Genomic DNA, 25,596 nt, shown 5'->3' with positions numbered 1-25,596 from the left:
GAAGGAGACGAGGTAGACCTCAGAGAAGGTTTATGGATGTAGTGACGGTAGACATGGAGATGGTTGGTGTGAAAGTAGAGGAGGCAATGGATAGGGCAAGATGGAGGCAGATGATCCTCTGTGGCGACCCCTAAAGAGAGCAGCTGAAAGAAGAAGACATGTAATGTGTTGTGTTGTCAATAAACAGTCCTTTACTTTAGTTTTTACGCTTACTTTATTAACACACGTTCTGTCTTTGTTCTAGCTGCCATGTCTGTCTCGTTCTCGCGATAGCTCATTAACATCAACTATACTACATAATGTAAGTGTGCACATAAGCCCCCGTATTAAAGGCACCGTTAATTTAACTGAGCTAGCTATATGTCTTCATAACTCAAGCCACATAAGCTGTAGTTTGTGTGATATTTACCCTGTGAATCTCTATATGCGTTCAAACCAATGTTTTGTCTAAAGCTTAAAATTGAACGTTAGCCAAACACAAATGTCTCACAAATTTACTCACATAAAATTACTGAAATGTTGATTAGCCCAAAACTCGCTAAGATAAACCCGGCGCATGCGCTGAACGCCACTGGCTTGCACCTGCTGGGGCTCTGCAGACGGATATTACTGGGTGCTTCGTTTGACTCTTAAAGGTGGGAAACATGACAAAAACCGGCTTTGTTGAATCAGGTGATGCAGCAAACGAAGACTCAAAGCTGTGGTGCCAAAACTGAAGAATTTAGGAGCGCAGTTTCTGCACTGGAAGTCGAGTTTAGTGGTGGAGAGATTAACCCCTTCAGACCCGCATTTTTTCTGCTGGGCCAAAAAATTTTTTTAAAACTGATTGTGACTCCTTTCCAACATAAAAACAAATTGAAAAAATGAAATTTTTGCTAACTCATGTTTTTAATAGTTTTTTTTCATGTTCATTTCAACAGACATCACAACACAATGGGCGTAAAATGTCATAAAAACTTAGGAAGAATAAGGCTGAGTTTTTCCACATAGTAATCAATCAGGTACGACCTAAACATCTGGAACTGGATGTTTGCATGTGCTTGAGTCTGTGTACAGTTCTGAACATGCACATGAACTTGATCAGTATGTCACAGCATGGGTAGGGAACAGCAGTGATGTCATCACCAGGAAAACCCAGAGCCTGCAAGAAGAGAGGGAAATAACACAATCTGAACATGCACATGAACACAAGATGTATGATTGTAGAGTACCTGAAATCAGTTTTGCCTTCAGTAAACTATTATGGAACTACAACACATAACCATACATTTTATTGTAGGACAATGAACTTATAACATGTTAACTTGGAATGGAACTGGAACCTGTATTCTCATTTTCGATGAGCAGCCTTGAAGCAGTTTCGTTGGGGCACAAAGCACAAGTGGATGTTGCACTTGTCACAAAAGTACACAAAAACCTGTACATTTTGGCATCTTGCATCTGGTAGCCTCTTTCTTTACATCATAATTTGGCATGTAGTCAAGCATGTCATACTGCACTTTAGGTAGAGGCCTTACATCCTGAAATGGTCTGCAAACTGGTCTCTGGGGGGACATGCTGTGGTTCTGGAGACATACTGGGTCTTCCACGTTTTGCTGCCACTGTTTTATGGACTCTCACCAGACACTGGGCCACATTCATCTTGAAATGTAGGAGATCCTGGATGTCTTTGGTCTGGATATTGGCCCTCTTGGCGTCCAGCCTGTACTCCAACCAACAGTTGACCACAGCCATATCAAAGGCATGTGTTATCATTCTCAGGGTCCACTTTTTTGACCGAATTTCTGTACGGTACAGACTGACAAGTTGATAAAGCAGGTCAACACCACCCATTGCATCATTGTACAACTTAACCACCTCTGGATGGGACACCATCACAAATTGGGCCTTCTTTTTGTCCCACCGCTGAACTTCATTCATTGTGCCAACACCAACGAAGTTAGAGGCCAATGAGAACTGGTCTGTTGTCATACCATTTGACCAGTGCAACCTTACCATCACGGCTTACAACTTCATCACAGCTTCCTCGAGGCTTTTTAGCCATCTTTTTGTCAGACTGTAGAGGAGGCCTGGCAAAGCGAGAGACCCTTGCTGTCCCAGCGGCATGAATTTTCCTGTCAGCTAGCAGCTCCAGAAGATTGTACGTTGTGAAATAGTTGTCAAAATACAACTTGTGGTTGGCCAGTGATTCGCTGGCTAAGATGGTACACCACTCCCGCTCCAAGTCCCAGCTGCTTACTGTGCTGTTGTGATAGTTGTAGTACCTTGGTGCAGCAGGAAGTCATAGGCCATGCCACTTTTCCCACACAGGAAGTATATTTTCACCCCCCCATGGGTGTGGCTTGCCTTTGATGAATTGCTTGACAGACAAGAGTTCTGCGAAATGGCACCATTTGTTCATCAATGCAAAGGTTCTCCTCTAGTGGAAGCTCCAAGTATCTACTGCGTATGGCATCATAGAGAGGACGTACCTTGAAAAACACATCATTGTTCTCAGCTGGCTTCTCCAAATTATTGACCAAATGGAAATGTGACCGAAGCTGGAAGAATCTGTCACAGGGCATGGTGTTTTGAAAAATACCAATGTCCATCCCAGCTTCCCAGTACATGGAAACTCTTGGCATTTTCATCACTCCCATAGGGGGGGGAAACCAATTAGGGTTCTGATTTCTCCTGAACTTGTTGGTTTGAAACATCATGTAGCACTTTGCAAGGCATAAACATTTGTGTTGTCAGCCATCAAATTGAAGATCTCATCTGGTATATACCGTTTGAAGTATTCAAAGGGTCTCATGGGATGATCCTCATGAATTGGAGGATTCTCAAAGGAAGTGTCATCTTCATCTCCTGAATTCAAGGAGTCAAGTTCGGATAATTCTCCATTTACAAGACATTCAAGTCTTTGACTCTATACTCTATAAGAACATTTTGTACAAAAAATATATATTTACAAATTTATAATCATGAATAAATATACTGTGACACCACACTTTGCTTATGGAAAGCTTACAAGTATTTTGTTTCTGTATATACTGACACTAAACATATGAGTGTTAGCTTAGCTCGCCCAACTCCTGATGTCCATTGCAATTTTAAAAAAAATTTAAAAAATCCTGTAAATTAATGATAATATATTTGTTCAAAATAACTTCAAATATTATCATTTGCAACAGTTACACATATGCTGACAGCAAATTTGTTTGGTTAGCATGAGCATAAATGTATATTTTTGATTGAAAATGGGTACTTACTTCTCCCTCTCTGCAGTTGCTCCGCCATGCTTGTCTTGGCCGATGTCTGTGACTCTCTCAGAGCATGCTCAAAGTCATGACATGATTGTGATTGGATAATCAGGATCCAATCAGTAACCAGCATTACTGACGTCATTCAAATACAAGGTATTTATTGGTTTAGAGACAGAAATATGTCATGTCCATTGCAATGAACGTTGGGTCCGAAGGGGTTAAGAAGCACAAGCCAATTTATAAAACTGATTGTTCTCTAATCTGATTGGCTGATCCGCGTTCGGGCCACTGTAAAATCCATAATATAAGCACAGCGACTGACCTCAGTATCACTGCACCACAGCACGAAAATCACTGTGTTGTTAATGGAATAATCTTTGACTGTAATGCTGTTTGCAAGAACCACTGAGTGTACTGACGAAGTGAGAACCCGTTTTTTTTTGTTTGTTTAAACTGAGCTGCTGGCACCTGCTTGTCTTAGCTAGCACTACGATGGTGAGCTAGCTAACAGGCAACAAGACAGCTAACAGCCTTAACGACATCATTATCATCACAGACTTGAATTCAAGTCCTTACGATGTGATTCGCTGTAGAATGGCAATATAAAACACTAGAGAACATCTCTTTAATGACTTACACGCTTCAAATGTCAGTGTGTCTTTCAGAAGAAGCGTCAGACCCAGGCTAAAACCCAAAAGGCTCTGTACTCCCTAAACAGTGCGCTGGCTATGAACGGTTAGAACTTCTGGCTTCTACAGTTAAATAATGAATCATTTCTAAATAAGTTCCTAAAGGGACTTACATTTATAGGCGGAATACTAAAACTAATCTGACCTTAAAATCAGACCACTGCTCGCTGAGTGTAGAAAAAAACATTAAAGATGTGACGTCTGGAGTGAAACTTAGCTAACCTACTTGTTTAGATTAGTTAGATAGGTTTGCTCCTCAGCCTCACAGCAACATCATCACAGAATGAAACCTGGATGAACAGCTGTCAGCAGTTTTGCGGCACGTTTCCTTTTATTTCAGTGAATATCCATCCATCAACAAGGGCGACCTGGCCGCTGAAAGAGCTTAACCATTAAAACGTTTAGAAGAAATACATTTTCTTTCTGTAGTTTCAAAACAGTGAAATGTTCAAAATTGTAGTCCAAGTGTGCAGGGAGGAGGGACTGTCCACGGGTAAACACGAAACCCCGCCCAGTATTTCAGCTCTAAAGAGGAGAAGAATCGCAGTTTCATTTTCTGCGCACTTCAAACCCTTGAGGTAAACTTTTGAACACGAAAATACCCCAAACTGTAAGTACAGTTGTTATTTTTAACAACTTATGGTACATTGCGCTGTCTGGGTATCAGTACAAACTTCAGGGATGCGGATATAAACTGAACAGGGCGCGGACCGCACTCGCTTTTCCTCGCTTTTTAATCAATGCCTGACAAATAATCCTAGCCTGTTTTCATCTCCTTACATATGTATATATATGACTGTGTCAGTGTTTGGCTAAATGATAGAAAGGTCCCATTTGTATGCATGGTAATGGAAATATACCTGCATAAAACAATAAAGTATCACAAAATCCATTTGTGAATATTTTTCCAAATCAAGTAACATGCACAACAAGGGAATTTGCAAGGTTACTGATAATGTTTATACGGGGAATTCAACTGCGAAGTCAGGTGGTGTTATTCCTGAGGAGATAAAACTGTATCTCAGAGAAACACACTGATCTCCCTACCTGGAGCATTGGACACCGAGAAGGATAACATTTAACACAATAACTCACGTTAGACACCGTTTATTTACTTCTTAAACAGACGCACAGTTGAAGATCTTTAAATCTTAGAAATGCTGAAACTACCCAGCATTACTCCTCCCGTCTGTGGCATTAAGGAAGGTAACTAACTACAACACTGAGAACCAGCTAGTTAACGATCTACCTTCGTAAGTAAACTGCTCAAAAAAGAGTTTATAGCCCGTATCGAGTTTTGCACGCTTGGTGGTTGATAGCTCTTCCACAGTTCTGACCACATCGTCCTGCCTAAAGCGGGGAGTTCAGCCAAAGATGATGAAAACGCAGCCGTGGTCGTATTGGAGCGGAAACCGGAAATAAGATCTGCAGCAGAACAATAGAGCCGACAGAATGCGTTAGGCTTAGGACATCACTGAATGTTTCATCAGAAGTTATCAGGTCTTCGTGGTCTCTTAGACTTTTATTCCTTTAATCTTCCGTTATTTCAGCATCAGCATAAAAGCGATAGCCAACACTGTATTGGCAAATAGTAAAAACACTGTATTGGCAAACAAGGAGTCCTAGGGCCTGGAAAAAATGGAAGCACTGAGGGCATGAAAACCAAAAATTGTGAAGCACCATGTTGCACTCTTCGGAAAGCTTCCTATTTACAGTGACAAGACCTAAACTTAAGACCTGAACCAGGCAAGAACTTGTCTGTCTTAACAGACTGTGTTTTCAAGTCTGTCCATTAAAATATCATTTTTGACTGTATCAGAAGTACCAGAAGTGTTCAGAAATTTCCACTGCCTGAAGCCTCCAAGAAGCCCCTAAGCTGATACAATTTTTTATTATCTAACATGCCCAAAATTTGTTACTAATTACCTTTATTGCTTAGAAACAAATGACATTGTCAAAACACTAGAAAGGATAGGCCAAAGCCTGAAATACAAAAGCATGCTCTTTAGAGAAGGATTTAAGCTGGCGATTGTCCTTGTGTCCACTAGGTGTTAATGGTACTAATGTGTAACGTTTTAAAACACATTACATACATTTATAAAGATTAACTTAAATTGAACTGAAACATCAGCTCAAACACTGCTCCACTTAACTGGAGCAGGTGAAGACACTTAAACATAATGATAAACTAAAAAGTTTGAGTGCTGATGACTCACTACAGGATACCAAAGCATTGCCCTCACCCCCAGATATACAGACTGCTGCTTAACTATTTAACTGTTAATTAATTTGTAAATTATGGCATATGGCATAAACTAAGGTATAAATTGGCCCTATGACTCAATGATGTTATCTCAGTACCAATAAGTTCTACATTTTGCACATGGTGTCATGTTTTAATTATATTTTTTATCTCTCTTTTTCAGCCATTTCTTTTGTAGGCGTGTGCAGGATCTCTTTGAACTGATAAATCTGAAACGTATGAATACAAAATGCTAAGCTGGATGCTCCAGTTTATCTGACATTAAACAGTCAATGGCAATACAGTGGAAAGCAGTTACAGTACCAGTTCCAGTTGCAGAGCCAAGGACCACAAACCCCATAATAGAATGCATCATTAACAAAAACCTTAAGAAGTTAAAGAAACTACTCAGAGGATGTGATATTAATGGACTCTATTCTTCTGCACTTTGGAGTGATGATCTTACGCTGCTGTCGGCTGCAGCTGGTAGTGCAAATGAAGAGATCTGTGACTTTCTCCTGAGAGAGCAGGCAGACCCTAATAAAGCCTCAACAAACAGGCTAGTACCACTGCACTATGCTGCATGTACACAAGGAGTTCCACTCAGTATAGTGAAAAGATTACTTGCAGCAAAAGCCAATCCAGATGGCCATCAAACACAATTTTTTACACCATTACAGTTTGCTGCTGATAATAACAGAGAAGACATGGTCGAAGCTCTTATAGACGCTGGAGCTTCTATTGACAGAAATTACAGACTACACCCAGATATCGGTAAGAAACTAGAGACTATTGTTCATCGGTTACCTTCAGGGACTGAAGCTTTTGAGAAATGCAGGCTCTTTTTTAAACTGACTACATTAGTTTCCAAGAAAACTCAGGAAGAACTTTTCAACCTTTTTAAGGAACAATTTCTTGAAGAACATCCATTCAGCCATATTACCCTTCTTGAAAATTACTTTAATGTCATTGGTCGAGGTGCTGAACAATTTCGACTAAGTAGCATCAAGTGGCTGAAGGACTCCAAGAACACTGACACTTACATTGAAGGGTTCATCCAGCGCTTTCCCAGAATACCTAATGAGCATCAGCTAATTGCACTGAACACTTTAGAGGCTGTAATACGCATGATGAAAGAAATATCTCCCCAAGTCTTTGATGAGATTGGATCCATTCTGATAAAAAGTTTACATCCTGCTGGCTCCACTCAGGAAGATGTATACAATCAGCTGATCCTGAACATACTTTGTGTGATTATAGAGAAGTTCTCAAAGCACAACGCTGGTGCTGACGTTCTTAATGTTTCTGTTCTTCAGAACTTATGCACTGGTCTTATACCTCTCACCAGTCCTAAGTATTCACCTGATGTCAGCATTCTTACTTATCGATTGTTTGCTGATCTTTATGAGTTCATCCCAGAACATATTCATTCATGTGGATTACTCTCAGTGCCTGATAGGGTACTTGATGCTGCAGAGATAAAGATGGATGATGTCATTAAGGAGAAGCTGCAAAAACTGAACACAGATCTCAAACATCCACATCCAAGTTCAGGGGCCATAGGTAGTTTATGTGAGGGAGTGGAGAACATGCTGCCAAAGAGGAAAAAGAAGAAGAAAAAGAAGAAGAAGAAAGAAGCACAGCATCAGATGACATCAAAAGAAGATGAGGGTCATGAAACAAAAGAGTATACAGACACAACCATGACTTCAGTTGAGGAATCAAATTCCACCGTGCATCCATTTACATCTACTACAGGACGTCCAAAACTACCAAGAAGTTGGCTCCAAATTAGCCAACATTGGAGGCCCAAGCTGGAGAAACTTGCTAATACAGATGCGAGTAAGGTTTATAGACTCAGGAGTCTTACAATTGGTGTTGGCCCGGAGTTCCAGATAGCTAAAGGAAGTGATGGAACAGAGGTTTTTCTTGGTCTGAGGGATGATGGCACTGAGGTAGCTGTGAAACGAATGCTTAAGTCCAATTATCAAGTCCTCAAAAATGAAGAGGAGTTTTTAAGGCTTCCAGAACTCGACAATCCTTCTATTGTGCGATATGTGGACTTTGCAGAAGATGAACATTTTGGCTATCTTGGCCTTCAACTTTGTGAATACACACTGGAAGAATACATCCAAGGACATTTGCCTGAAGACAGTTGTGAGCAGCTTGCTGTCCTGAAGAAGATTGTGAAGGATGTGCTGTCCAGCCTTGGAGTTCTTCACAGGGAAGATATCAAAGTGCTCCATCGGGACATCAAACCACAGAATGTTCTGATGGGTAGGAGTTATACTTGTTTGGAATAAATGAATGACGGACTTAACCCCTGAAACATTTTATAGCCATTTACAATGGAATTATAATTTATATTGTTAACAGATATAACTGGAAAAGCGAGATTAGCTGATTTTGGTATAAGCCGGAGGCTGAATTTAGGACAAACGACACTGCGCACTACTGCTGCTGGAACAAAGTTCTGGAAAGCCAGGGAGACCATTGAAGAGGATGATTACAGTGCATACAAGAGGAGTTCGGACATTCAGGTAATGTACTGAAACTGAAACAGAGAGTGATATTTAGATTTTGCTTTGTAAAACTCATAAGAATATAAATTGCCATGGCTATTAACCAGAGGTCATAAGTCTTATCCACAAAGAACTGGTGTGGCTGGAAGTTTTCTTTTGAATATTTTGTAATATTTTTTATAGTAGTCTTTGTACTATTTTCAGTGAAATATAGGGTTTAAATGATCTGCATCATTGCATTTTGTTTTTATTGGAGATGGTGTTTTATCTCACAAGTTGTCATCAATATAAACACAGGAAAATAATAAAAGGGGACAGTGGACATCATGTTTGCAGTATCTGAGATTTTTAAAACGCTATGTGTAACTGTTACACCTTTTTTAGGTTGCAGGAATGTTAGTATATTACATCCTCTCTGGTGGACACCATCCTTTTGGTAAAGGGGCTCGTTGTGAGAGTAACATTCTTGATGGGAAGTACTCGCTGGAACATCTGGAAGATGACATGGCGAAGGACCTGGTGGAGTGCATGATCAGTCATGATCCAAAGAAGAGACCTAAAGTAGAGGAGGCCCTTGCTCATCCCTTCTTTTGGAAAGATGAGAAGTAAGACGTAATTCAAACTTTTGATGTCCTAACTAAGTTGAATGCTTATTTAGATTGTAGGGCCAGAAAAGGTTGGTGCATTGGGAGAAGCTACCTTACCCCAACTCCAAATGGACAGGTCAAAAATTGTTAATACTTTCAGGCTGGGGGACGTCTTTCATAAACTTTCACTTTTTATCAGTATTATGGTCAGAATTCTGCAAACTTTTGGCTTTAAATAATAACTGTTGGGTCATTATAAGGAGGGAAGGATTTTGGTCAGAGGTTAGAGGGACAGAAAGAGTAGAACTAGCACTTGGAAAAAGGGATTCTGTGGAGAGACCAGACCTCTGGTCTTAGCTCTCTCTCTCTCTCTCTTGCTCTCTCTTTCTGTGTGTGTGTGTGTGTGTGTGTGTGTGTGTGTGTGTGTGTGTGTGTGTGTGTGTGTGTCTATCTATCTACCAGGTAATGTTCAGGTTGTTATCTCAGGTAGTATTCTCAGTGTGGCTTTTTTACAATATCTTCTGTATAGCCTCATCATATTACAACTCCAATTCCAATGAAGTTGGGACGTTGTGTAAAACAGAAATAAAAACAGAATACGATGATTTGCAAATCCTTTTCAACCTATATTCAATTGAATACACTACAAAGACAAGATATTTAATGTTCAAACAGATAAACTTTATTGTTTTTTGCAAATATTCACTCATTTTGAATTTGATGCCTGCAACACATTCCAAAGAAGTTGGGACAGGGGCATGTTTACCACTGTGTTACATCACCTTTCCCTTTAACAACACTCAATAAGCGTTTGGGAACTGAGGACACTAATTGTTGAAGCTTTGTAGGTGGAATTCTTTCCCATTCTTGCTTGATGTACAACTTCAGTTGCTCAACAGTCCGGGGTCTCCATTGTCGTATTTTGCACTTTATAATGCGCCACAGGTTTTCAATGGGAGACAGGTCTGGACTGCAGGCAGGCCAGTCTAGTACCCGCACTCTTTTACTACGAATCCACACTGTTGTAACACGTGCAGAATGTGGCTTGGCATTGTCTTGTTGAAATAAGCAGGACGTCCCTGAAAAAGACGTTGCTTGGATGGCAGCATATGTTGCTCCAAAACCTGTATGTACCTTTCAACATTAATGGTGCCTTCACAGATGTGCAAGTTACCCATGCCATGGGCACTAACACACCCCCACACCATCAGAGATGCTGGCTTTTGAACTTTGTGCTCATAACAATCCGGACAGTCCTTTTCCTCTTTGGCCCGGAGGACACGACATCCATGAGTTCCAAAAACAATTTGAAATGTGGACTCATCAGACCACAGGACACTTTTCCACTTTGCGTCAGTCCATCTCAGATGAGCTCGGGCCCAGAGACGCTGGTGACATTCTGGGTGTTGTTGATATTTGGCTTTCGCTTTGCATGGCAGAGTTTTAACTTGCACTTGTAGATGGAGCGACGAACTGTGTTCACTGACAGTGGTTTTCTGAAGTGTTCCTGAGCCCATGTGGTAATATCCATTACAGAATGATGTCGGTTTTTAATGCAGAGCCGCCTGAGGGGTCAACGTTTACCTGCAGAGATTTCTCCAGATTCTTGAAATCTTTTGATGATATTACGGATTGTAGATGATGAAATGCCTAAGTTCCTTGCAATTTTATGTTGAGAAACGTTGTTCTTAAACTGTTGGACTATTTGCTCACACAGTTGTTCACAAAGTGTTGAACCTCACCCCATCCTTGCTTGTGAACAACTGAGCCTTTCAGGGATGCTCCCTTTATATCCAATCATGACACTCACCTGTTTCCAATTAACCTGTTCACCTGTGGAATGTTCCAAACAGGTGTTTTTTGAGCATTCCTCAACTTTCCCAGTCTTTTGTTGCCCCTGTCCCAACTTCTTTGGAACGTGTTGCAGGCATCAAATTCAAAATGAGTGAATATTTGCAAAAGACAATAAAGTTGATCTGTTTGAACATTAAATATATTTTCTTTGTAGTGTATTCAATTGAATATAGGTTGAAAAGGATTTGAAAATCTGTTTTTATTTATGTTTTACACAACGTCCCAACTTCTTCGGAATTGGGGTTGTATAAAGCAATTTAGAGAAAAGGCCAGAGAAAAAATAGGCTATAACACATTTATGAATGGGAAATTGTTACTACAGTGTTGTTTGCTCTCAATGTGACATTAAATCTGACATTGCATTGATGAATCTGAATATGAATCTGACCAATAGTTTATTAAAGTGCCATAAACTTAATTCCCATGGAGACTGTAGATGGAGGCAGGGGCAACAGACAACATGCTGAACCCCACACATAGTTTTAAACACATCTGATAAAGAATTGGCTTTTTTCTCATTTACTTTCTTTTGTAACATTTCACATTCACCGTCAAAACATCTAATTCAATCAGAGAGGGGTTTTATATATATATATATATATGTATGTATGTATATAAAATTAAAAGATGTCTGGAGAAATCTCTGTATGCAAGGGACAAGGCCAAAAATCAGGATTGCAGGAATGGGAAAACATTTCAACGTCAAAACTAAAGCAGTTGATCTCCTCAGTTCCCAAACACTTATAGAGTGATGTTAAAAGAAGAGGTAATGCAACACAGTGGTAAACATGCCCCTATCCCAACTTTTTTGGAACGTGCTGTTGACATCAAATTCAAAATGGGCATATATTTTTCAATAAACAATAAAAATTCTCAGCTTTAGCATCTGATATGTTGTCTTTGTAGGATTTTAATCATTTTCAATCAAATCAATTCAATCAAATTCTATTTTTATTTACATTCTGCACAGCATCCCAGCATTTTTGGAAATGGGGATGTATATTACAGCAATGTCAGTGAGGACACAGAGCTGAAAGTTTGTTTATTCGAAGGAATAACGGAAGTGGTTAACTAAAATAGGAAACTAAAGCTAAAACTGAAGAGTGACAATGCTCTAATAAATAGCACTAAGTGCTATTCCTCACTTCAAGTTTATCATGCTTTAGTTTTGTGTGACTTTTTTTTACATCAGTAACAGTAGCTAGCTTTCTATGTTTCAGCTATGTGTGTATGGTAGGTTGCTATGTAACAAACATGACAATTGATTTTCGACTTTGATCGAGTAAGTTAAGATTTTCTAACTTAAGATGTTGTAAAATAAGATTCCCTAATTAAGATTAGATTTGATAATGTAATTTGGATTTGGGAAACATCTTGACCTGCCACATCTTAACTTAAGACAAAAAATAGGAAGTTTCTGTAATACAGTCTGACCTCTCAAATGCTCTTTAAATGTAATGATCAAATGTCCACAAACCTTTGGCCATATAGTGTAGATGCAGTTGTAATGCAAATGATGATATCATATAAATCAAAAATCAAGAGAAGAGAAGGCATATGATAGGGTGCCAAGAGAGGAACTGTGGTACTGTATGAGGAAGTCAGGTGTAGCTAAAAATATGTTAGGGTGGTGCAGGACATGTATGAGGATAGTGAGACAGTGGTGAGGTGTGCAGTTGGAGTGACAAATGGTTTCAAGGTGAAGGTAGGGTTACATCAGGGATCAGCTTTGAGCCCCTTCTTGTTTGCAATGGTGATGGAAAGGTTGACAGATGAGGTCAGTCAGGAGGCTCCATGGACCATGATGTTTGCAGATGACATTGTAATCTGTGGTGAGAGTAGAGAGCAGGTGGAAGAGAATCTGGAGAGGTGGAGGTTTGCACTGGAGAGGAGAGGAATGAAGGTCAGTAGAGACAAGACGGAATACATGTGTGTGAATGAGAGGGAGGCAGGTGGAAAGGTGAAGATGCAAGGAGTAGAGGTCGTAAAGGTGGATAACTTCAAATATCTTGGGTCAACCATCCAGAGCAATGGACAGTGCAAAAAAGAGGTGAAGAAGAGGGTGCAGGCAAGATGGAGTGGGTGGAGACGGATGTCAGGGCTGATGTGTGACAGAAGGATAGCAGCAAGAGTGAAAGGGAAGGTTTACAAGACAGTAGTGCGTTCTGCTATGATGTATGGTTTGGAGACTGTGGCTCTGTCTAAAAGACAGGAGGCTGAGCTGGAAGTGGCGGAGATGAAGATGCTGAGATTTTTGTTGAATCATGAGTGACAAGGATGGACAAGATTAGAAATGAGCAGATCAGAGGGACAGTGAAGGTAGAGCAGTTTGGAGATAAAGCCAGAGAGGCCAGGTTGAGATGGTTTGGACATGTGTTGAGGAGGAATAGTGGATATATTGGGCAAAGAATGTTGGAGATGGAGCTGCCGGGTAGAAGGAGAAGAGGTAGACCTCAGAGAAGGTTTATGGATGTAGTGAAGGTAGACATGGCGATGGTTGTGGCGACCCCTAAAGGGAGCAGCCAAAAGAAGAAGAAGATATAAATCAAAAATCAAAGAAATCACCCTTCATTTATCATTTATCTTCACTAAAACAGCCATTAGGTATAAGTTATTCCTTCAGCATAAGGAAAAATGACAAAATCCACAGCAACTACAGTATAGTATTATTGTGTTTTTTAATATGTAGTTTGTCCACTTTTTGTCTTTATTACAGCTTCCATTCTTTTCGTGAGACTTGCTTTCAGTTTTTCAATGAAATCTGCAAGTATATATTTCATATATCCAAAGTTCAGTCTTAGATGTTGGTTGCATTTCTGTGTCCCACAATTATGTAATCCCAAACACATTTAATGATGTTAAGGTCTGGACTCTGAGATGGTCAGTGAATGATCTTATATCTGAACTCTTCAGAAAACATATTTTAAAAAATAGTCAAATCTATAAATCGAATGATTGTATTCAATATTTCACATACAAGCTAAACCAAAACCAATTATGCAGGACTAATAATTTCATCTTGGTAGTCCGACATGCAGTTGGGAAGTAACTGTATGTCTATGATATGCTCAGAAAAGCTTACTGTAACAAACTGTTAAGTAACTTATCATAGTAACGATGAATATTGCCACATTGCCCAGACTCTAATGTTCAGGTGCTCCAGGACACCTTAATCAATTTGCAATTAATTAATTTTATATAATCAGGTGTGTTAGACGAGGGTTGCAAATTCTGCAGAACAACATTACCAGGATCAAACATGTCTCTTCTCTGCTCATTATTCAATGTGAGATACCTAGCGTAACAGTCAGATAACATGTAGGGTTGTTGTCTCACATTTGGTTATTTATATGTTACAATTGTGTAAATACAACCCTAATTCCTATGAAGTTGGGACGTTGTGTAAAACAGAAATAAAAACAGAATACGATGATTTGCAAGTCCTTTTCAACCTATATTCAATTGAATACACTACAAAGACAAGATATTTTGAATTTGATGCCTGCAACATGTTCCAAAGAACTTGGGACAGGGGCAACAAAAGACTGGAAAAGTTGAGGATTGCTCAAAATGGAACATTCCACAGGTGAGTGTCATGATTGGGTATAAAGGGAGCATCCCTGAAAGGCTCTGTCGTTCACAAGCAAGGATGGGGCAAGGTTTACCATTTTGTGAACAACTTCGTGAGTAAATAGTCCAACAGTTTAAGAACAACATCAACATGCAGTTGCAAGTAATTTAGGGATTATCATCATTTACAGTCCATAATATCATCAAAAGATTCAGAGAATCTGGAGAAATCTCTGCAAGTAAGCGGCAAGGCAGAAAACCGACATTGAATGCCCGTGACCTTCGATCCCTCAGGCAGAACTGCATTAAAAGCCGACATCATTCTGTAATGGATATTACCACATGGGCTCAGGAACACTTCAGAAAATGCACATGTAGTTGGGCAAACTCCCATGAACCCTCCAGAATCCTGGAGAGGGTGAAGAGTTGGTCCAGTGTTCCACGACCAGGGCGGAACCCGCACGGCTCCTCCTGAATCTGAGGTTCGACTATAAGCCGGACTCTCTTCTCCAGTACTCCTGCATAGACCTTACCAGGGAGGCTGAGGAGTGTGATTCCCCTGTAGATGGAACACACCCTCTGGTCCCCATTTTTAAAAAGAGGCACCACCACGCAGGTCTGCCAATCCAGGGGCACCGCCCCTAATGTCCACGCGATGTTGAAAAGGCGTGTCAGCCAAGACAGCCCCACAACATCCACAGCTTTGAGGAACTCCGGACGGATCTCATCCACCCCTGGAGCCTTGCCACCAAGGTGCTTTTTAACTACCTTAGCGACTTCGGCCTCAGTAATGGACAAGCCTATTCCCGTGTCCCCTATTCCCGTGTCCCTCCTCACTGGAGAACGTGTCGGTGGGATTGAGAAGGTCCTCAAAGTGTTCATTCCACCGCCCAATGACATCTTCAGTCAAAGTCAGCAGCACACCATCTCCTCTATATACAGTGCTAGTGGCACACTGCTTTCCCCTTCTGAGTCGCCTGACGGTTTGCCAGAATCTTTTTCGGAGCCGACTTAAAGTCACTTTCCAAGGCCTCACCAAACTCCTCCCACACCCGGGTTTTTGCCTTGGTGACGACTGAAGCCGCAGATTGCTTGGCCTGTTGATTCCTACTAGCTGCCTCTGGTGTCCCGCAGGCCAACGATGGAGGAGCGGAACATGGCCCATTCTGAGTTAATGTCCCTCACCTCTCCCGATATCTGGTCAAAGTTCTGACGGAGGTGTGAGTTGAAGATCAATCTGACGGGTTCTTCTGCCAGACGTTCCCAGCAAACCCTCACTATACATTTGGGTTTGCCTGGTCTGACCAGCATCTTCCCCCACCACCTGATCCAACTCACCACCAGGTGGTGATCAGTTGACAGCTCAGCTCTTTACCCGAGTGTCCAAAACACATGGCCGCAAGTCCGATGACACGACTACAAAGTCAATCATTGAACTGCGGCCTAGGGTGTCCTGGTGTCATGTGCACTCATGGACATCCTTGTGTTCAAACATGGTGTTCGTGATGGACAAACTGTGGTTTGTACAGAAGTCCAAAAATTTAACACCACTCGGGTTCAGATCAGAGAGGCCATTCCTTCCAATCACACCCCTCCAGGTCTCACTGTCATTGCCCACGTGAGCATTGATGTCCCCCTGTAGGACAATACAGTCTCCAAGAGGAGCACTTTCAAGCACCCTTCCCAAGGACTCTAAGAAGGCTGAGTACTCTGAACTGCTGTTTGGTGCATAAGCACAGACAACAGCCAGGACCCGTTCCCCAACACGAAGGTGTAGGGAAGCTACCCTCTCGTCCACTGGAGAAAACCTCAACATACAGGGGCTATGAGAAAGCCCACACCTGCTGCCTCTCATCATGGGCAACTCCAGAAAAGAATAAAGTCCAGCCCCTCTCAAGGAGATTGGATCCAGAGCCCAAGCTGTGTATTGAGGTGAGCCCGACTATATCTAGCCAACCTCACGCACCAACTCAGGCTCCTTCCCTGCCAGTGAGGTAACAGTTTCAGCAACCGAGGATCAGAACGCCAAGGCCCATGCCTTCGAACACTGCCCGATCCACAATGCACAGAACCCCTACTACTGCCCCTCCCATCAGTGGTGGGTCGATGGGAGGGGGGACTCATGTAACTCCTTTGGGCTGGGCCCGGCCGGGCACCATGAGTAAATGCCCGGCCACCAGACGCTCGCTGGCGAGCCCCTCCTCCAGGCTTGGCTCCAGGGTGGGGCCCCTGTAACCCTGATCCGGGCAAGGTACACAAGTCCTTGTTCATAAGGGTAATTATGGATTACACTTTGTCTGGCCTGTCACCTAGGACCCGTTTGCCCTGGGAGACCCTACCAGGAGCTTTTGCTCCAGACAACATAGCTCCTAGGATCATTCAAGCATGCAACCACTCCACCACGATAAGGTGGTGATCCATGGGGGGCTCCTTATGGATAGAATTTCTAGGCGCAGGCCGTGAACTTCAGCTTTCACTGGATCGGTTTGCAGCCGAATGTAAAGCAGCTGGGATGAGAATCTCTATCTCCAAATCCACGGCCATGGTTCTCAGGCAGAAAAAGGTGGAGAGCCCTCTCTGGGTTGGGGATAAGCGCTTGCCTCAAGTGGAGGAGTTTAAGTATCTCTGGGAAAGGGAGGTCTGGGCCTCATTGCTTAGGATGCTGCCCTTGTGACCCGAACCCCGGAGAAGCGGAAGATAAGGGATGGATGGATGGATGGATGGATGGATGGATGATATGTTGTCTTTGTACTATTGTCAATGAAATACAGGGTTTAAATGATCTACACATCATTGCATTTTGTTTTTATTGGAGATGGTGTATTATCTCACAAGTTGTCATCAACATAAACACAAGAAGGTAATTAATAAGAGGGGACGGTGGACATCATGTCTGCAGTATCTGAGATCTTTAAAACTAATTAAAAACCCTCATAAGTCAAAGCAATTTTTTCAGTTTTCATTGTAGATGAATGTCATTATGCTAGCTAGTAGTGAACCATGTTGCCTGTCACTGCCTAAAATGATAGAAATGGATGGCTAAAACAGGTGGTAAGACGGCTCTGGGGTTGTCTTAAAGTTAGGACAGAATTTATGTCACGATTGGCTCCTCCCACTCCATGCACTCCTTTGTTTTGATCTTCCATGTGCGTTTGTTTTGTTATCAATAGTCCTGCCCCTTGTTTTGTAACTCCGCCCCTGATTGTTTTCACTTGTCCCTCATCTTCCTGGTGTTGTATTTAAGCCCTGTGTTTGCCCTTTGTTTTCGCTGGTCTTTGTATTGGTCTATGTTTGATGTGTTTGAATCTTTGCTGATTTTGGATTTGCCCTTAATAAATCTCGCTTATCTCAGCATGTGCATCCGCCTCCTCGCGCCGCGTTACAATTTAGGAATATTAGTGAGTTAGGATGCTTCTGTAATGCTGTTATCTGGGGTTTGGATAAGATTATGAACTTAAGAACTGTTGTTCTGTAATAGTCTCTGTCCTAAAATCAGTCCTACCATAAGTAGTCACAGAGACTAAACAGATACGAATTCAGACATAAGAAGTTTCTGTAATACGGCCCCTGGCTCACAGTTGACGTGTCAGTTCATCCAAAAGGTGTTCAGTGAGGTTGAGTTCAGATTTCTTTGCAGACCACTGAAGGTCCTCCATACCAGACTCATCTAACTATGTCTTTAAGGACCTTGCTTTGTGTACAGGGGTACAATCATGCTGGAACAGGAAAGGGGCTACCACAAACTGTTCACACAAAGTTGGAAGCATATAATTGTCTAAAATGTCTTTGTGTGCAGTATCATTAACTTTACCCTTCACTGGAACCAAGGAGCCAAATTCAAACCCTGAAAAGAAGTCCAGATCATTATCACTCCTCCACCAAACCTTACTGTTGGCACTATACATTCCATTAGGTAGCATTCTCCTGGCAGATCATGAGATTTCAAAGAATAGGGTTCTATCGCTCCAGGGTTCAGTGGCAGCATGCTTTACACCACTTTAGTTAACACTTGGCATTGAGCATAGTGATGTTTGGCTTGTGTTTCACTGCTCTGCCATAAAAACCCATTTCCTAAAGTGTCCAACATGCAGTTCTTGTGCTGACAGTGGAAAGGAGATTTTTATGCTACATTCTGCATCCTTCAGCTCTCAGTGTGTCCAAAATTTGCATGGTCTACCGTAACATGACTGAGCTGTTGTTGCTTATACATGCTTCAATTTCACAATAATAGCACTTACAGCTGACAAGAGACAAGATCTAGCAAGGTGAAAATTTCATTAACTGAATTATGACAAAGTTGCATCTTATGACAGTGCCACATTTAAAGTAACAGAATTCTTCTGTACAGCTCATTCATGGCTCTGTGCTTGAATTTAGCAATTGGTGTGGATAAAACACAAGATATCAATAATTATGAGGGATGTCTACATACTTTTGTAAATATAATGTATAGACTTTAAAGTCTGAGTAGCATAAAGTTAGCTTTAGAATGTCTGGCAGTATGTTTTTAAGACAGGAGGGACATTATGCATTCTAGTTAAGTCTATGAGATTATAAGTATGTAAGTAAGTAAAATTTATTTATACAGCACTTTTCACAGACACAAGCCACAAAGTGCTTTACAAAACATAACACAATATAAAATATACAACATCACAGTACAAAAGATTTAAAACAAAAACAGGACTGGCAATGCCTTAGCTGCCTTGACCGTTATCCAAATGCCTGCTTAAAAAGGAAGGTCTTTAGTTGCTTTTTGAAAGACTCCACAGAATCAACTAATCTTAAAAAAGAGGGTAGTGTATTCCACAATTTAGGAGCGAGGACCTCAAATGTTCGATCTCCACGAGTCTTTAATCGAGAACATGGAACAGACAGTAAATTTAAATAACTCGACCTGAGAGAACGTGCTGATACGTATGGATGAAGCAGATCAACCACATACATAGGAGCCTGACCATGCAGTGCTCTGTAAGTAAGTGTAAGGATTTTGAACTGAATCCTATACTCAACAGGAAGCCAGTGTAACCAAACTAACAGAGGGGTAATGTGAGACCGTCTATTTGACTTGGTCAGTAACCTTGCTGCAGCATTCTGAATCACTTGCAGTCGGTCACTAGCAGACATACTAAGTGAAGAAAAAATAGCATTACAGTAATCAATACGAGATGAGATAAATGCATGTATAAGCATCTCTAGCTCCACCCTTGAAACTACAGACTTCAATTTACTAATATTCCTTAAGTGGAAAAAACAAGATCTTGTCAGTTGTTTAACATGTGTCAAACAACAATGACTGATCAAAAATGACACCCAGATTACACAGGCTGGAGTGGACAACAGGGGAAAGAAGACCAAGATTTTGTTTAATCATTGGGGTAACCTTTTCAGGAGCAACAATCAAGACTTCAGTCTTATCAGCATTCACCTGTAGAAAGTTATTTGATGTCCATTCTCTGATAGCTTTAAGACAGTCCATGAGCCTACATAGACTATGCACCTCACTAGGTTTAAATGAGAAAGAAAGTTGAATATCGTCAGTAAATAAATGATAAGCAATATTAAAACTACTAATAATCTGCCCCAAAGGCAACATATACAAAGAAAACAACAATGACCCCAAGACCGAACCCTGCGGAACCCCACAGGATAATGAAGTTGACTCAGACACAAAATCTGCAATAGTCACAGTGAAGCTTTTCAGTGAAGATACGATTTAAACCAATCTAGTGCTGTGCCAGATATGCCCACCCAGTTGCGTAACCTATTTATCAGAATTTGATGGTCAACAGTGTCAAACGCACAGCTAAGATCGAGTAAAACTAACACTGAGCAGTCACCTGCATCAGCCGATTTTAACAAATCCTCAGGAGAGCGGTCGCCACTTATGAAACCCAGACTGGAAATTGTCATACATATTGTATTTCTCTAAAGCAGCTGGGTCTAAATTTGTTTTCTTTATTAAAGGCTGAACAGTAGCATGTTTAAAATAAGATTGAACATAGCCATTAGTCAATGAAGAATTAATAATAGCTAGAACTTCAGGGCCAATACTTGGTAAAACTTTTAAAAATACAAATGAAGGTATCGCATCCAGAGCACTAGTGGATGGCTTTAATTTCTTAATCACATCCAGCATATCCACTAAACTGATAGGCTGGAAGGAATATAAACCAGCAAAAGAAGGTGGGAGACTAATGTTAAATGCACACGTCTCAGGCTAAATACTGGATCTAATGGCCATGACCTTATCCACAAAAAATGAAAGAAACTTATTACAGTCGTTGACAGAAAAGCATGGCAATGTTGCAGGTGGTGGAGAAACACTATTACTAATAGTATTAAATAAAATCTTAGAATTTCTTTTAGAAGATAAAATTAAGTTGGCAAAGTAAGCAGTCCTAGCTTCCTTTACTAAAGCATTAATAGAAAAACGAAGATCTTTAAGATACAGGCGATGAACCTCTAACCCAGTAGCTTTCCATAATCTCTCAGACCTATGACACTTCTGTCTTAGAGAACAAACCTCATCAGTCATCCACGGAGCTTTATTGTTGAAAGCCCTAGACCTGACCTTTAACAGTGCCACTTTATCCAGTAACATAGAACAATTCTCATCAAAAGACTGCATTAAGAACTCAACATCATTACAGTTTAAATTAAAATTACAACAGAATTGTGCTGAGAACTGGTCGACAGATTTCTGAGTGATACAACGAGTAAGTGATGTTCTTTTAGGACAGAGAGGGTCAGTATTACCAAAAAGATTAAAGAAAATACATTTATGATCAGTTATCAGAAGATCAGATGTGATCAATATCTAACCCCAGAGAAAAAACTAGGTCCAGAATATGTCCAGCTGTATGAGTAGCACCTGTAACAAACTGCTTAAAATGAAAAGATTCAACAATATTAAGAAATTCAGTAGCTACACAATCCGTGTCATCATCAATATGCAAATTAAAGTCCCCAAGCAATAACACTTTGTCCATCTTAATAATGGAGGTCAGAAAGTCAGTAAACTCAAATAAAAACTGACCTACTGGACCTGGAGGACGATAAATTAAAAGACAATAAAATGGCTTTAGCCTACCAACTTTAGTCAGCTGCAGTTCTGTGCTCACTAACTGAGCAGAATACAGGTTTTTCCAGACCCAGTTATGCTGACTATGAATAGACTAGTCTAAACTGTTTTCTTAGACCAAAACAGAACTGAGAAATAACAAATCTAGACTACATTTTGCTGTATTGCTTTCACCCGCAACCCTGAGGGAGAAGCGGCTTAGAAAGTGTGTGTGTGTGTGTGTGTGTGTGTGTGTGTGTGTGTGTGTGTGTGTGTGTGTGTGTGTGTGTGTGTGTATTGCTTTCACATTTTCTAATTTTTCTTAGCAGAGTGGAGTATTTACAGAAGCTGGGGAATGTGAAACAGGTGCAGAACTATCTCAAACCTGATGAGGAGCTGCTTCATGCCATAGAAGAAATGGCCATTGGGAAGACCTTCTCAAAATGGAAAACAAAAGTAGGTTTGACCTCAACCCAGAGAAAGTTTCTTTTTAACCCTGACTCACTTTCTCATAAATAAGGTGCAACATAAATCTCACACATGTTCTAATGAGACAGTTTTTATTCTGAGGGTTTAGAGGAAATAGCTCTATTTTTAAAATATTTCAACATGGGTTCCAATAGTATTCCTAAGTACATGTCTGTTTCAGTACTAGTTTTAACAAGGCCTCTTTTTGGTCTCGTTATTTTCCCTCGAGGGGATCTCCAAAACCATCCCAAGGTCTGTTCCATTACTTTATTAGCTCAAATTAAGTGTTAGATGAGCCCATAGAGGGGCAACAGATCAAGCGTATACAAGTGTTGACTTAAGCAGTAGAAATCATTGTAACCTTAAACAATTCCCTTTCAAACCAGAAGAAATTGGTGGACAAAGCTGTAATAAGCTATAGCAGTGAACTACCTTAAAATGATTAACATTTCAAAAGATATTCAATTTGCTGGGCTTTAGGATACAAACTACTACATATCTTTTACATAACTGCTTTACAACAACAAAGAAGAAAGGCAGTACACCATGTTGTTAAACCACAGCTCACAGACAGACAAAGCAAATTTCATATATCTTCTTCTTCTTCTTTCGGCTGCTCCCTTTAGGGGTCGCCACAGTGGATCATCTGCCTCCATCTTGCCCTATCCACTGCCTCCTCTATTTTTACACCAACCATCTCCATGTCCACCTTCACTACATCCATAAACCTTCTCTGAGGTCTACCTCGTCTCCTTCTACCTGGCAGCTCCATCTCCAACATTCTTTGTCCAATATATCCACTATTCCTCCTCAACACATGTCCAAACCATCTCAACCTGGCCTCTCTGGCTTTATCTCCAAACTGCTCCACCTTCAATGTCCCTCTGATCTGCTCGTTTCTAATCTTGTCCAGCCTTGTCACTCCCAACAAAAATCTCAGCATCTTCATCTCCACCACCTCCAGCTCAGCCTCCTGTCTTTAAGACAGAGCCACAGTCTCCAAACCATACATCATAGCAGGACGCACTACTGTCTTGTAAACCTTCCCTTTCACTCTTGCTGCTATCCTTCTGTCACACATCAGCCCTGACACCCGTCTCCACCCACTCCATCCTGCCTGCACCCTCTTCTTCACCCCTTGTCTACACTGTCCATTGCTCTGGATGGTTGACCCAAGATATTTGAAGTCATCCACCTTTAAGACCTCTACTCCTTGCATCTTCACCTTTCCACCTGCCTCCCTCTCATTCACACACATGTATTCCGTCTTGTCTCTACTGACCTTCATTCCTCTCCTCTCCAGTGCAAACCTCCACCTCTCCAGATTCTCTTCCACCTGCTCTCTACTCTCACCGCAGATTACAGTGTCATCTGCAAACATCATGGTCCATGGAGCCTCCTGACTGACCTCATCTGTCAACCTTTCCATCACCATTGCAAACAAGAAGGGGCTCAAAGCTGATCCCTGATGTAACCCTACCTTCACCTTGAAACCATTTGTCACTCCAACTGCACACCTCACCACTGTCTCACTATCCTCATACATGTCCTGCACCACCCTAACATATTTTTAGCTACACCTGACTTCCTCATACAGTATCACAGTTCCTCTCTTGGCACCCTATCATATGCCTTCTGTTATGTGCAAACTTTTTTCCCATTGCAAATTTTACCTAGCTAGCTGATTAGCACACTGGGGTTAGTTAAGCCAAAGGTGAGTGCATTCTGTTTGAAAAATCTTCCTCCCCTTGTGCTGCTTACTAACGTAGGTGACGCACATGCGTGTGGTGAGTCAAAGCTGATGATGACCGGTGGGAAAAAAGTATTGAAACAATACCAGTTATTTTTTTAAATAAATGCTTGATTATGTGTTTTTCCACAGTTCCCTGATGAAATTGTGCAAAAAGTAGACAGTAAGAAAAAGCCCTACCCAGAGAACTTGCTTGGCCTACTGCGATTCATACGCAATCTGTAGTGAGTTCCATTTATAGATATACATACATTATTAAAGTGGTCTTTTGTGTCAGATCATATATAACTGGTTCCTTTTTGTCTGTGTAGCCCTGATGATGCAGAAAAAATAAACCTGATGACCTTATTTCCTGACCTTTTTGGAAATGCTTTCAAGTTTGCCCAAGCGAGAGGATGGAACACTACACCAAGTCTGAGAAAACTGCTGAGATCTGTACCTGTATATGACGACTAAATAACATGAACTAAAGGTTAAATGATGTGACCTCAGCTGTTTTTGGTTTTCACCACTGTTATGATATTAGCATTGCAAAATAATTACTCGATCTGTAATAAGAAAAGCTGATTTCTATGTGTTTTTATCACTTCCCAATACTTTTGTACTTAAAAGTAAGGTGGATTCTGGTGTTCTGGGCCATCAGGTAATCTGAGACACTTTAAGAGGTTCCAATTCCACAATCAGTATCATCAAATAATCTTTTTAAATATGTGAAAATATTTTTTTAATATGTGAAAATATTTTTAAGGTGAACTCAAGCAAGGTAATGGTTTCATCAATGAGGGCCTGCAACATAAGTATAACTACATGATCTGATCATGATCTAAAACCTGAATCCACCCTAACGTCAAAATATAAAAATATACAGGTTTTGTTTCTGTCCTCAGAAAGGGTTTCTGTCAGAGCTGATGTTTGCTGCTTTGTTATACTTTATTGTTTTTTTGGAAATGGTGTTCTTATGATCACAGTTCAACATCAGATAGCTTTAATATTTTTGTCTGTGAACACAATTTTTAATAAATACCACTATATTAACCTTATTTAGATTGTTCTCTTAAATAAACTCTACTTGTACTCAAGGTGAGTAAAATTTGTCATCTTTATTCTCTTTCCTATTGCCCGTTTTTTTCTGAGGTCTACTTAATGTGTATGTGCTTTTATAAGGACACAAAAAACTTGTTTGGTTAAAATTCCATTCTATTCACAATCACTTTTATGTATTATCAGTGCTTCCAGTTACTTCTGAACTTCTTTCTGTTTAAAAGTAAGGTGGATTATTCGGTGGCCGACAAGGCCCAACACACTTTGCTAAGTAAAATAAATAAAAATACAAAAAATTTTTTAAAAAATAATAAAAATGACAATTTTAATTAAACACACCACAAACTCATAGACCCTCTGCAAACTCAGTAAATGCCTTTATCAAAATGACTAAACCAGCGCTACACCTTACAAACATGCTGCAAATACAGAAAACAGATGCAGAATCTCTGCAGAGGCAGTCAACACAACGAACATGTTTTTGGTGGATACTGATCACATTCTGAATTAATTTGACTGCATAAAAAGCCAGACACACACCTGAAAGGCCCTGTGAGTGAATTAT

General features: G+C 40.7%; 1 protein-coding gene across 3 annotated transcripts; it reads left to right on the top strand.

Annotated features, from left to right (window-relative positions):
- Positions 1-4,425: 4,425 nt before the first annotated feature.
- On the top strand, positions 4,426-25,069 carry LOC108437100. 3 transcript variants are annotated; one of them, XM_017713969.2, is made up of 7 exons: positions 4,426-4,512; positions 6,361-8,453; positions 8,553-8,716; positions 9,083-9,303; positions 22,099-22,228; positions 24,123-24,214; positions 24,302-25,069. In XM_017713969.2, the coding sequence occupies exons 2-7, from the start codon at positions 6,470-6,472 to the stop codon at positions 24,444-24,446; spliced, it is 2,736 nt and encodes a 911-aa protein (XP_017569458.1). In that variant the 5' UTR covers positions 4,426-4,512; positions 6,361-6,469; the 3' UTR covers positions 24,447-25,069. The 3 variants fall into 3 exon arrangements, with proteins under 3 accessions (XP_017569458.1, XP_017569459.1, XP_017569457.1); XM_017713970.2 differs by having other exon boundaries at positions 4,441-4,544; positions 22,102-22,228; XM_017713968.2 differs by having other exon boundaries at positions 4,441-4,544.
- The last annotated feature ends 527 nt before the right edge of the window (positions 25,070-25,596 follow it).

The sequence above is a fragment of the Pygocentrus nattereri genome, chromosome 2 (genome assembly GCF_015220715.1).
Source record: "Pygocentrus nattereri isolate fPygNat1 chromosome 2, fPygNat1.pri, whole genome shotgun sequence".
In the NCBI taxonomy this organism is placed as follows: Eukaryota; Metazoa; Chordata; class Actinopteri; order Characiformes; family Serrasalmidae; genus Pygocentrus; species Pygocentrus nattereri.
The sequence above is the reverse complement of the archived record's forward strand: the minus strand, read 5'-3'. Positions and strand labels throughout refer to the sequence as shown.

Bases quoted from the DNA above. Each gene is read 5' to 3' on its own strand.
- LOC108437100 (XM_017713969.2), top strand. From the start codon at position 6,470: ATGGCAATACAGTGGAAAGCAGTTACAGTACCAGTTCCAGTTGCAGAG. The intron at 8,454-8,552 runs GTAGGAGTTATA...TATTGTTAACAG, and splicing joins ACCACAGAATGTTCTGATGG to ATATAACTGGAAAAGCGAGA. The intron at 8,717-9,082 runs GTAATGTACTGA...CACCTTTTTTAG, and splicing joins AGAGGAGTTCGGACATTCAG to GTTGCAGGAATGTTAGTATA.